Genomic DNA, 13,396 nt, shown 5'->3' on the forward strand with positions numbered 1-13,396 from the left:
GGTAGTTTTGGTTAAAATAGTCGTGTTGTCTTGATTTTCTTGAAGTGTTTGTTTCGTAGTTATCAGAAAACAAAATTATAGGAGAAGTGATGCGCGAAGCAGAAACAAGGAAGCGAGAAGCGGGATATGATTATGCAAGTGCACGAAACAATGAAAGGAAACACATAGAAAGCAATATGAAGCACGAGCGGAAGCATGTACTAAATGACATGAACACAAATATAAAGGAAAATTATAATTTTCAAATATGAAAAACATAGAAAGTGTGGGGAAAGTGAGTGGGAAGTGACAAGAAACCAGAGGAAAACTTTAAGGAAGTGAAAGGGAATCGATTTGGAAGACAGAAAGTGAAGCGGGCTCCCCACTAAAAGGGAATTGAGTTTTCCATATCTTGGAAGTGGATTTCTCAAATCTTCCCCTACTTTCAGGCATATCAGAAGTTTGAAGCTCCCTAAGAGTAGTTCAATACAATCAATTGAGATATATTTTTTTAATAAAGTGATCACATCTTCTCATTTATCTTGTAAATAACACTTCAAGAGATATGATCTTCTGAGATGAGCCTAAAAATATGGTCCCATCATTTTTGTGGTGATGAAAACAACTTGATTTAGATGCACAACAGTTAATGACAAACTAGTCCGTACAAGGTGTAAGGCGTATGCACCTCATTTTTTGGTCAAATAAAGGTCAAAACCCTCATTTGTCCAAAATTTAGGGTTGCAAATCAGTAGGGTCGGGGCCCTCATTCTCTCACTCGCTGCTCTCTCGTCTCCCACTCATCTTCTCTCTCGCCTCTCACTCGTCTGCTTTCTCTCGTCTCTCTGCTCTCTCCCACCTCTCTGCTCGTCTTTCCTGGTCTCTCTGCTCTCTCCCACCTCTCTCTGTATCGTCTGTCAACCTAACCCGAGCTTGCCTTTCGAAAGAAGAAGAAGACGACGACGGCGAAGAAGAAGAAGAAGAAGAAGAAGAAGAAGAAGAAGAAGAAGAAGAAGAAGAAGAGGAAGAAGAAGAAGAAGAATAAGAAGAAGAAGAAGAAAGGTATACCTGATCTCATTTTGAAACTTTTGGGCCTTTTATTTCATTTGGTGTCATTGTTTGTGATTTTGAAACTTTTGGGCCAAATATCTTGGTTTGAACATTGAGCTATATTTTTTAGTGTTTTGGCACTCTTTTTGTTTGATGTCATTTTAATTGTTTCTGTCGTTGCTTTCTGTATTACCTTCTATCAATGTTGTTATCTTCATGATCTCCAAGTTTTTTGGATTGTGTAGGGATTGGACCTGATGCAATGTATCACGTTTTCCTTTTCATATTGCAGAGTGTGTGGTTTAGTAATTGTGGATTCAGCATAAAACCTGTGTGCTCTAAAGCTTGCACATCATTAGCTGGGACATTGACATGCTGATTTTCGATAGCAGACAACTAGTGGAGCTATTTAGAACGTTATTCCTTTTGAAGATTCTCTGATTTTGAGTCAACGTTTTCGTTTTGAAGTGGAATAGTTCTACTTGGTAAATCATATTTTCTTTGCCATAGAAAATGAAAACAAGGAAACATTCTTCAAGAACTGCTGCACATGCCAATCCTAGATTTTCCAGTCAGCGTAAACAGGTTGATGACAATGCACAGATACCAGAAAAGAAAGTAACTGAGCTGATTACATCTTCTGCAAGAAAGCAAAGAATTGGTAAATAATCCTGCTCAGTCCTTTTCTGTTTCCTTTCATGTAGCTGTTCTTTTGCTTATTTTTTTTAGGTTGGAGCTTTAGTTTTTTTGAATTTTGCTACCTGTAGACAATCCTTTGAAGGCATTTCATGAAGTGTATATTATTGGAAAATTAGAAATTGAACATATGCTGTTCAGTTTGGGCTATGATGCTGACACCAGCATCCTAACTTGCTTATTTGTGTTAGTCTTGTAAATTCCTGTATCAATTTATTAGAGCTTGTCATTGTTGTTATTGTTGTTGCTGCTGCTGTTTCTGTTCTCATGGTTTACTGAGACTCCCACTTTGTCAAATTTGTTAGTTGAGCCCAAGATTTCTTGATTATGGCACATGCAACTAAATTCGACTTGACATAGTTTTCATTGGTCATATTGTGATGATTGCCTAATTTATACTCAGTAGGACTAAATGTTTGATATATAGAAACGATTGATCTGATGTATGGTCATAACATTAATTACATTGTCTGGTTCTTACTGTCCTGTGGTCGTTTTTTCTGATTGAGAAAAGAAGGTTTCTTTTGAGGTAAATTGTTTGTTAAAATAATTTAATATATTGATTCTTATTAACCATCATGTCCCTATTTGGGCTTCAGAGATAACATTTTCGTGCAGTCTAGGCAAAAGTTACATTACTACAAGGCTCTGCCTAGTGCTTGATTCTTTGAGTTGATAATTTCTTAGAAAAAGTTTCATTTGATGTTTATGTCGATGGATTTGATTTATCTAGTAAGGCAGTTCTCTTTTGATTAAACTTTTTAGGATATGATGAGGTTTAGGTTACTTTCATTTTTGTTGCAACCGTAATTTGACCTTGACAATTTCTTTCTCAGTGCATCTTGCTGCTGAAGTTCGATTGAGGAAAATTGGGTGCACAGAAGTTTCAAGGGATTTAGGCGACCACTATTTGTTGGTAAGAGATCTGGATGAAGATGCTAGGTTGGCAACAGATTTCGATTATGGAGCATCTGTTGAATGTAAGGTGATTGAGTACATATATTTCTCCAGATCTTTGCATCATGTAAATTTGAAAAAGAGAGAGGCAAGCACGGAAGCATTTATTCTCTTGAAAAGATGAACGCGACTTAGATTTGCGTATTTGGAAACAGTCCTTTTGTTCCATTTTTCTTAATGATCCAGTAACATATTTTATCACTTGATAGACATGTCTATGAACATGAACATTGTTTTGCTATATCCATCTTTTGATTATAATTTACTGGTCTCTTTGAGGGAACTGAAACCTTATATTCTTTCTCCTCTTCTCTTGTATGTCTATTCTTGCTAATTTATTCTGGGTATAATTTATTTTTAACTTTATTCTATCTTTTTAGCCAAGCTCCTGCCCAATACTTTTCCTCTTTCATTTGTTAATAACTTAATGCTAATTTTCACACAGTTTTGTTTCAGAAATAAATCATAGGGCCTTGACTGAGACTGATACATCAAACCTTATACTCTATGTGGTTTCTTCATAATGAGAGTTTGCTCTAACTGTGAGCTTGAGTTATATTTTAGCTTTGCAGTATCCCACTGTTATCATGTTGGTCTCACTGCCTTGTGCACTTTTGACAAGCATCTTTGCTATTTTCTTACATTTCTTTTAACAATGAATTTGTCTTGAGATTTTTCCGATATTTTCTCTAAGAAAAACAAACATTTTTTATTGATTACGGGAACTTCACTTGCTGAAAAAATCTAAGAAACAACATTTGTGACTATGGTGCCTACCAGTGTTGTGAAAAGCATTGAGGCGGGGGCGTAAAGCGTAAGCCTATTTTTTTTTGAAAACTTTAAAAAAATTATAAAAAAATATATAAAAAATACAAATAAATAAAGAAATGCTTTATTGATGAAGCAACAACCAATAAAAAATAGAAAATCTCAAATAAGTACTAAAAAATATGAGATTAACATATAAAAGTAACTAAGAAACTGATTACATAACTGAAAAACTAATTATATAATTAAAAAATATAGTGTCTTATAAAGCAACCAATAAGCAATAGAAAATCTCAAATAAGTACTAAAAAAATATGAGATTAACCTATAAAAGTTAAAATATATGAGATTAACATATAAGAAGCAAAAACTAATTAAATGTAACATATAAAAGTAAACTGATTACATAACTGGGAAAATTCTTCTTCTGTTTACATAACTGGGAAAATTCTTCTTCTTCCTTTTTTTTTGCGTTTCTTCTTCTTTTTTCTTTTTTTTTGCCTCAGGCTTGTGCCTTGAGGCATAGAGGGCTGCGCCTCAAGGCGAGGCACGGCTTTTGCACCTCAAGGCACATTTTTTATAACACTGGTGCCTACAAGTCCTAGAAAAAGAACCAGAACACCTATATAAAAGGATATTGCAATGATAACTCATGAAGTGTAGATATAGATGAATAAAAGAATACTTAAAGATACAAGTGCCACTGAATGCCATATATACCTGTCGATTTTTAATGAAAAGTGTTCAACCTCTAGCTCCTACTAAGGGGTTAAAAAATATATAAAATAGTCTGGAAATATTTAATTCCTGGTTAATGGGTTTCCTCCAGTTATATTAATGCCTATTAATTCAGTCGATTTACTTTATCTGACATCCAGCTGGTTCCCTCTGATAATTTTGGCCACTGCAGAAACTGAAGGGTGTTTGGAAATTTTGGTCTTTGCTTTATAACCAAAATCATTGACCAAGCTGATGTTAGCTAAACTTTTTGATGCTTTTAGTGCCTATTGCAGCTCCTCTATAGTTTTTAATACCTAATGGATTTTTTTCCTACTGGTTAAGGAAAATTTTCCATCTTGGGTAGGGATTTTGTGTTATATACTCCATTCATCTCAACTTTTAAGCATCATACTTTTAAGGTTGAAGGTCAAGTGCTTTTTGTTGTCTAGTTTAAACTGACATCTCTTCCTTTGATTTTGTGTGCTCACTTCTGATGCAACTTCCAAAGTATCATTGCACTAAGAATTAGACCGTTTGGCATCGAATGGAATTGCTGGATGGTAAGGTTGCACTATCATAACCTAGGGGTCTTGGGTTCAAATCCCACAGAGGTTATCCCCCAGCTTGTTTATCCTCCTCCTCCTCACCCCAACAACACCACTCGTTAAAAAAAAAGAGATCCTTTCACGAAATGATTGCCCTATATTTTTTATCTAACATGGAGAAATTACCACTATGGTATGGACGACCTGGTATGGGCTGAGGGATGTCATGTGGACCATGAACCTCAATCAGTGTCCACAGTGTAAACTCCATCAGTACTCTCCGTCTGCCCACTAAGGACAGTTTCTCATTTGGCTTTGGCCTTGTGGCAAAAGACACTCACCTTGGGTATCAAACCATCAACCTTCTTCAACTTGAAAACCTTAATCCGACCCACCTAGCCAGGTATGCGGAGCAAGTTTGCCATACTAGGAGGCAAAAGCGGGAAACAATACGGGGAGCAAAAGCGTGAAGCAGGGCATTTAAAAATTTATAGGAAGCGAGAAGCGAGGTTTCAATTTGAAAGTGAAAACAAGAATAAACAAGAAAACAATATGAGAATTGAATAAGAATCGAAATGAGAATTGAATAAGAATTAAACAAGAAGCACATAAATCTGACTCACCTAGCTGGGTGTGCAGAGCAAGATTGCCATACTAGGAAGCGAAGGCGGTAAGTGGGGTATTTTAAAATTTATAGGAAGCAATAAACGAGGTATCGATTTGAAAGTTAAACAAGAATAAAAAAGAAAACAATATTAGAATTGAACAAGAAGCACATAAAAACTAAAATAAAAATGACTATACTTATATTTCATGATTTTTTAATGTAAGAATTAAATTTTTGTTAAAATCAAACAATGATGATTACCAATTTAGAGAAAGCACATGGGAAGTGAGTGGAAGAGTGAGAGGAAGTACATGAAAAACATGAAAAGAAATGTGAGAAAATCATATAGGAATCATGGACGATGCATGTAGGAAGCATAGGAGAACTGTGGGTGAATCGAGATTTCCATGAAGTTTCGGAAGCAAGGAGTTTCGTGCTTCTAAAGCGAGTTTCTAGGAAGCGCGCTTCCTGCCTACCTAAGAAACTTCCGTTTACTATGGTGTGGAGCCCTTGTAGTCAATTGATTGCCCTCTTAGTGTCTTCATCACTTGTATTGTCTCATTTGTTTTGTCTCTCTCACAAATATTTGCTTGGATATGACATTTTCATGTTCTATGATAGTTCCATCCTGTGATAATTTTTTATTAAATGAACCTGTTTCAGGGATGTCCACAAAATGCTTCTCAGTGTGCACTTGAGACGATATTTTCTCCAGGATTTCACTTTTCTAACAGTGTTGGTGGATCTGATGGAGTAGCTGCAGAACGGGCCAAGGATATTTCTGAGAATGTGAGAACTGATAGACAAGAAAGATGCACTGGTATTTGGTTCCTAAAATTTTAGCAGATGGATGTGCAAAATCTGATGTATGTGATAATTGTGTGCAGAGGTCGCTTGAAGATGGAAATGATTCTGTTTGCAGTTCTGAAATGGAGGAACAGGAGGGCAATCTATTGTCTGCTAAAGATTCACCTTTATGCCTGGAAATCCAATGTGCAAAGATGGATTGTGATGATGATCTGAATTCAGAGTCAACATCTCTGCAGGTTTATGCTGAAGCTGATGAGGATGATGAAATGGTTGATTTTGATCCCTATTTATTTATAAGGAATTTGCCTGAACTGTCAACCGTGGTGCCTACTTTTCGGCAACTGCTACTGCCAAAGCAAACGAGAAGCTGCCCATCAACCACTCTCGTTTTGGATTTGGATGGTACTTGTAAAACTTAGGTCCCTTTCTTTTATTTTTGCTCAAGTTGTGTCATTGTCTAGCTAGCTTATTCCGACTAGGTAGACTAACTATTTTGCTGACTTCTTATGGGTCTTGATTTTGTTTGCAGTTTTTCTTTTTGTTTAAAGAGTGGTACTTGGTTTTCCTTAATGTTGTTTGGCTTGTTAGCGATTCTTCAAATTCTCGTTTTACTTTCTGGCTGTATGAATGGATCTATTATGCTTTGTAGTTGGATATCAACGACACGTTTTTTTACTATTTTATTCTCTTATTTTATTGTCTTATTGGGGGTTTTGCTGGACCTTTTTCCTTTCCATTTTGTACATGTTGTGTGGCACATGTACTTGATGTTCTAACTTCTAAGCATATTCACCGCATAGTTGGCAAACCCGGCGAGTTGACTCCGGAATCGCCTGAGTCGACCTGGATCTGTCACTGATTCAGGACCACCGATCCACATTCCACTTGTGTCTTTTGTCATCCATTTCGTGGTTTTAATGCATCATTCTTATAAAATGATAACTTTTATAAAGAATCATCTATTTTTAAATCATAATATCAGCAATTATGTATAGTTGAATATTTATATAGCTTAGTCATTGATGTCATGTGCTAAATTTAATGATTATACAGTTTGGAGTTTGATTTTTACCATGTTTTAACACTAAAAAATGTCCGAGTTACCGAGTCAACCCGCTGACTCGTGAGTCAAGGATCAGGCGATCCGGATCCGAGTCACGAGTTTGCCAACTATGATTCACCAATACCACCAATATTTGAAAATATAGTGATATTAACGTTTTTTTTATCACAACCCAAAATAATGTGAAAATGTCATTATATTTTCAAATAGTGCCATAACATATATGCTGCAATATTATCATGATATTTAAAAAAAATCTTGTTATATATATATATGTATATTCTGTGTGTATTTTTTCTGATTATTTGTTTCCTTTATATTTAAATAATTTTCTGACTGTTTATATTTTTGTAAGAAAAATACTACTAAAACCTATTATTTCTTATATTTTTATTATCATTTACCTTTTCCTCCCTCAACTTTTAAAACTTCCAAGATTCTACTGAGAAAAACCATTTTTTTGAATAACTTCTCAAAAAAAACTTGCCAAGAACAATACTGATGGCTATTAGGTGCACTTTTTCACCCATATGTGGTAAAGTTTTGCAATTGTGTAAAAGTGCCACTTTGCCTGGGCCTGCCACTTTAAAAACATTAACCCTGCATTTTGAAGGTTAGGTTTGTATGGGTGAAAGTTGAAAGAAATTGGAGAATACTTTTTATGATATCCTATGTATGTGCAGACAGGTTTGTTATATTTTTTATTGAGTGCGTGTTCAACAGATGAATTTTTTAGTGCTTCGAACCATGATGTCACTGGAACAAATGAAAAACCCAAGGAAAGATTGGAAAAATTGATAATGCTTGTCTGCTTGAATAATGGGGGAATAAAAGCACTGGATTCTCTCTCTTGGGGAACCATTCAAATACAATGTTGGAAAAATGGATAATGTTTTATGCTGCACTTGTTCTTTATATCCACATTATCTGCTACATTGGCGTAAAAGGCATATGACTTGTTTGTATAGTTATGTCTTCATATATGCGTTGAAGTTTAATGTAAATGACCTTATCAAAGGAGCTTCCTGCCCGAGCACTGCAAAGGGTCCTGGACCACCTGTGATTGATAATGTATTCCATTAACCCCAAGTCACTACTAGAGTGACCATGGAGGGAAACAAGTTAAAAACATTATAAAAGTCAATATTTTCCATATGAGAGTTATTGTCTGGAACTTTTATAAGAATTGGGTGTGGAAATAAAGTTCAGTGAATCTGGTGCTTTGTAGAAGCTCGCACAGCAGTCTGTTTGGTTTGTGTGTTTGTTCTATTAACATTTAACAATCTCTTCATTGTTTGGTCTGAGTTAGTGCTAATGCAGTGTGTTGGGAATTTTGCTTCCCATCTCTTGCTAATAGACTGCTAGGTAACACCTGTCACCTGAATATTTGTCTCTCCAGTTCATGTTTGGCATGTATCATCTTTCTTGTTGGTGATATAAGCATTGATTTCATTGAATGTTAAAATTTCTGCAATTTGTATGAAGTTTGACACACTGCTTCTTGTTTTCCTCCCATTCTTTTTCTTTTTCATATGTATCCTCTCTCTCTCTCCCTTTCTCATGTTAGATGTATTTCTCTTATGCAGTTATTGCCATGACCTGACTTGCTCCTTTGCCTCCTTTGCAGAGACTTTAGTGCACTCAACTCTTGAACACTGTGTTGATGCTGATTTCACATTTCCTGTGAATTTTAATCTCAATGAGCATACAATTTATGTGCGATGTCGTCCTCATCTCATGGATTTCATGGAGAGGGTCGCAAGCATGTTCGAAATTATTGTCTTCACTGCCAGCCAAAGCATCTATGCTGAACAACTTCTCAACATGTTGGACCCCAAAAGGCGAATATTTCGTCATCGCGTATATCGAGAAGCCTGCGTGTTTGTGGAGGGGAATTACCTCAAGGATCTGACAGTTCTAGGTCGTGACTTGGCACAAATTGCAATAATAGACAACTCTCCACAGGTTGGTGGTTTCAGGTGTATGCTAATGTTTTCTTTTCCCATTTGTTCCCATGCTCTATTTGTAAACCATATTCTTTATTTGGGAACTTGATCTTGTTTTGATATTGCATGGTGGGAATGCTATAAAATCTTCGACAGGAAATTGTTGTGCATCCTGAGCTTGACTAGGATCATGGCAACAGGCCTAATTGAACAGCTTAGTCATTCACATAAACTCGTCTCAAACATGTTGGCCTAATTGAACAGCTTAGTCATTCACATAAACTCGTCTCAAACTTGTTTGGATACCTTGTTTAAGGGACAAAATCATTGGTCTAGTCACTAATTTATGCATCAAACTGCCAATACAAAATTGACTTCTTGTTCCAGGTATTTGGATTTCAAGTGGACAACGGGATCCCAATTGAAAGCTGGTTTGATGATCGTTCAGATGATGCACTTCTTTCTCTTCTGCCCTTCTTGGAGAGTTTAGTTGGTGTTAATGATGTGCGGCCCCTCATCGCGAAGAAATTCAACCTTAGACAAAAGGTGGCTGCTGCAATAGATCCTTCTTATTGTATGAATAAGGGGGATCCTTTTGATCGGTGAATCTAAATTTTGGGCTTCAGTGATCATGTAGATGGCTGTATTGACTTTCTGTTTTGCTCTATATCTAGGCTGTTTTGCTGCTGCTCTCTCTCTCTCTCTCTCTCTGTAGGGGGTGGTAACCTGACTAACTGGTGTTTAGCTTCATACTCGTGAATGGTTCACGGAAATTTCTGACTGGCATGTTTGGTTGCTGGTTGTGGTTGAACGAATGCTTTGGGGGAATCCGAGTCTTTATGTTAGGCTGGAGTGGGTGCACTGCAGATCTGGTGCTGTAGGTCCCAGTGTTGTGAGAGGCGTACGCCTCAGTACCTGAAGCGTACGCTTCAGAGGAAAAACGCACGCTGAAGGTACCGAGGCGTTGCAGTGATGCGCCTAAGGTAAATATTGAAATCAGGTACTGTGTAAAAAATAAACATATATTAAAAATATTGAAATCATCTCTTGTTGTGAGAGGCGTACGCCTCAGAGGCGAAGCGCAGGCTCAATGCCTTGCTTTGCCTCATCGCATTTAACAACCTTGGTAGGTCCTGCAGGTTTTGATGTGGGTTCTCACTGCCACATAATGCCATCTGCAGTCTGTTTGAACGCAGTCTTCACTTCTACTGCATGCCTGGTCGGATTAATGCTAACTTGTTCTGACCGAGAAAAGCTTCATTCCACTGCTAAAGAGACATATCTAATATGATCCTGTATCTTGGGGTGTTTAGGGATGGCAGTGGACCAGATCGGGGCCGAGGACAAGGTCTCCACTCCTGCCCCGTTTCAAAATTTTCGAAGAAAATAAGAAGAGAAATAGTTTAGGGTTAAGAATATATGTGTATATATAAAGATTTTATAATATGTAAAAGTATATTAAGAATTTCATTAATGAGGATCGGGTATGGGGCGGGGTGGGGTGAGGGTAAAAGATTCTATCCCCGCCTTCATCCCCATTCGGGTTTTGATTTTCACCTTCATTCCTTCATCCCCGGTCCAAACTGAGCTGGTAAAGACGAATCCTTATTTTTCTCCGGTCCACTGCCTTCCCTAGGGGTGCTAGAGAAAGCTGGACTTGAGCTCGCATAATCTTCTGTTTTTATTTTGGCAAGTGTGTACCTCCAGTAAATTTGCAGTATTATGACCAAAGGAGTCTCTGATTGTCTGGTAGGTTGGGACGTTGCAAATTCGAATCCCAATTGTATAGTTGTATAACTGGTAGGGGAGCACCTTGTCATTACCCCAAACAAACATTGGCTGGTCTTCGGTTGATAAAACCTTTCAGGTCTTTTCTGCTCACAAGAGAGTATACCCAATTTCAGCCTTTGCCTGCATGGGTTTCAAATTCGTGATGTGCCATCAACTTGGTAGTAATGTATGCAAGTCTCCCTTACCAAATGATCAGAGCCCTTGAGATTAATGTTATATCTGCAGGCCCAAGCTTGCCGATATTGGGTTTAACACTCGATTCATTATATTTAAAGCTGAGCCAATCCGATTGCATATTTTCTTTCTTTAATGGTTTGGCTGGCATATCCTGTTTATCTAAGTTTTTTTTTTCTATTTATAACCTGAAGAAACCGCCGACACAAAAATCTGATCGCACTGGCTCGGCCTAACATAATGCTGGCAGTGTAAAACTCCAAGAATAGGATCCTTGCCCCCGAAGCCTATGCTGTGTGTCAGCTCTCGTAGAAGGGTGACGCCCATGAGAATTGAACCTTAACTGTACATCTAGCTGCCAAGGCCCCACCCCACTATGCCAAACCCCTTGGGGCAAGTTTTTAGTAATAACAGACCCTGCATCTTTCAGGATGAAAGGATCCTATCCTAAGACAATCCTGTATGATCTTATTTTAATCCTAGCTAACTGATGCATTTAGAGGGCTAGAATTACTCTACATCTCAAGTGAAATTTGTTATGAAAACCGCGAGCAAGAAACAACCGAAGGAAACAATAAACAAGAACGATCAAACCAAACACAAGGACACACAAATTTACGTGAAAAAAATCTTCTCTCAAATCTCAGCGAGAGTAAAAAACCACGGCCGCCAAGAGAGAAAACTTTATTGCTCTTTTCGACAGATACAAGAGAGAAAAAAAAGAAAGAATTTATACAAAGCAAGGGCGACGACCCTAAACCTAAACAAAGCGAGATACGCACCGGGGGGAGCCCCCAGACCCCCTTACTGCAAGGGCAAAAAGCTCTGAATCAAGCTCAATAACTCATCAAGATTGTAGACGAATCCTACTTATTGCGTGGACCTCTACGAACGACTAGTATGATGGGATGCATATTCTCTTTTAACATAACGATTTATAGTTAGTATTTGCTTTAGTAAAAGGCGTTCTTTTGGATAGGGTAGTCAATGGGCTAAGTTTGTGTTGTCTATTAGAATTAGAATTAGAATTAGGGGTGTCAAAGGGTTGGGTTACCTAGACCCGACCCGAACCAAACCCTATAGGGTTCGGGTATGGTGATAAATAATAAGACTCGATTAAGACCAGGGTTTGGACCCGAAGGTCCAACTAATACATGGACACAGGTATAGTTTGTGAAATTTTATACCAGACCTGAGTTACAATTAAGACCCACATTTTTGAAATGTAAAAAAGATAAAAAGATATGGTTTTACTGGGTATGGTCCGGGTCTGATTCATGTAGTTTTTATGAGGTTTGGGTATAGTTTTTTATAGTGGACCTGATTAGACCGGAGTCCAGACCTAATAACATACCCCAAAAATCCGGTCCAAGTCTGATTCCACCTGAGTCCGAATCAAACCCGACCTATTGACACCCCTAATTAGAATAGACTTCAACCTGAATACCTAACCCAGTAATATGTGGGTCAAGTTTCCGTTTTGATTTTGTTGAATTATGAAATCATTGAAATGCATACAAGAAACAATAAGTGAAACTAGGGAAGTGAGAGTGTTAAAAAGTACTAGGAAGCAAGAAGCAAAATTCATTTTGGAAGGATTGGAGAAACGTGAGAGAAAAAAAATGTAAGAAGCAAGGGGGGAAGTGAAAAATGATAAATATTAACATGAAAAATACAAAAAGAAAATGAGGAGGAAGTGAGAGAAATGATAGGAATCGAGTGAGAAGTGAAAGGAAAACAAGGAGAAATCAAGAGGAAAATGATTCCAAAAGCAAGTGGGAAGCACACTTCCCTCAAATGGCAAAGGAGTTTTCCCATGCTTCTCCCTCTTTGGAGGAAGCGTGACACTGCCCATTTTGGAAGCGCGCCTCCCTCCTAGGGAGGCACTGTCATTGACAATGGTTCAACTTGGTTTGGCTTGACTCAGGTATTTTGTAAGCATTTTTAAGTTAATATATATATATATATATATATATATATTAGTTACTCTTAAAGTTATACGGATCAGGATTGGGCTTCCATTTTTTTTTTAATTTGGCATAACTTGATCAAAGGTTATACTCTACATCGACAAGATCAACCCGCCCAGACTCATAATTAGGGGTGTCAATGGGTCGTTCGTTCGGTTCGGACTCAAGTGGAACTCGGTTCGGACTCAAGTGGAACGGGACTTTAACCACATTTTTGGGTATGGTATCGGGTCCAGACCCATGTCTAATTGGGTCTACTATAAGAGAAACTGTACCCGAACCCGATAAGAACTACATGAACCAGACCCAGTAAAATAAAT

At 37.5% G+C, this 13,396-nt stretch overlaps 1 protein-coding gene across 3 annotated transcripts; it reads left to right on the forward strand.

Moving 5' to 3' along the window:
* The first annotated feature begins 936 nt into the window (after positions 1–936).
* Positions 937–9,833, forward strand: LOC149851395 (uncharacterized). Of its 3 annotated transcripts, none has more exons than XM_090000548.1 (7): positions 937–1,041; positions 1,322–1,690; positions 2,562–2,710; positions 5,986–6,111; positions 6,210–6,534; positions 8,823–9,160; positions 9,529–9,833. In XM_090000548.1, exons 2-7 carry the CDS (start codon positions 1,543–1,545, stop codon positions 9,745–9,747), a joined length of 1,305 nt encoding a protein of 434 aa, XP_089856674.1. In that variant the 5' UTR covers positions 937–1,041; positions 1,322–1,542; the 3' UTR covers positions 9,748–9,833. The 3 variants fall into 3 exon arrangements, with proteins under 3 accessions (XP_089856674.1, XP_089856681.1, XP_089856685.1); XM_090000555.1 differs by having other exon boundaries at positions 966–1,041; positions 1,275–1,690; XM_090000559.1 differs by lacking the exons at positions 937–1,041; positions 1,322–1,690 and having other exon boundaries at positions 2,638–2,705.
* Positions 9,834–13,396: the final 3,563 nt, after the last annotated feature.

This window comes from Nuphar pumila, chromosome 1 (genome assembly GCF_984573655.1).
Source record: "Nuphar pumila chromosome 1, dmNupPumi1.hap1.1, whole genome shotgun sequence".
Taxonomy (NCBI): Eukaryota; Viridiplantae; Streptophyta; class Magnoliopsida; order Nymphaeales; family Nymphaeaceae; genus Nuphar; species Nuphar pumila.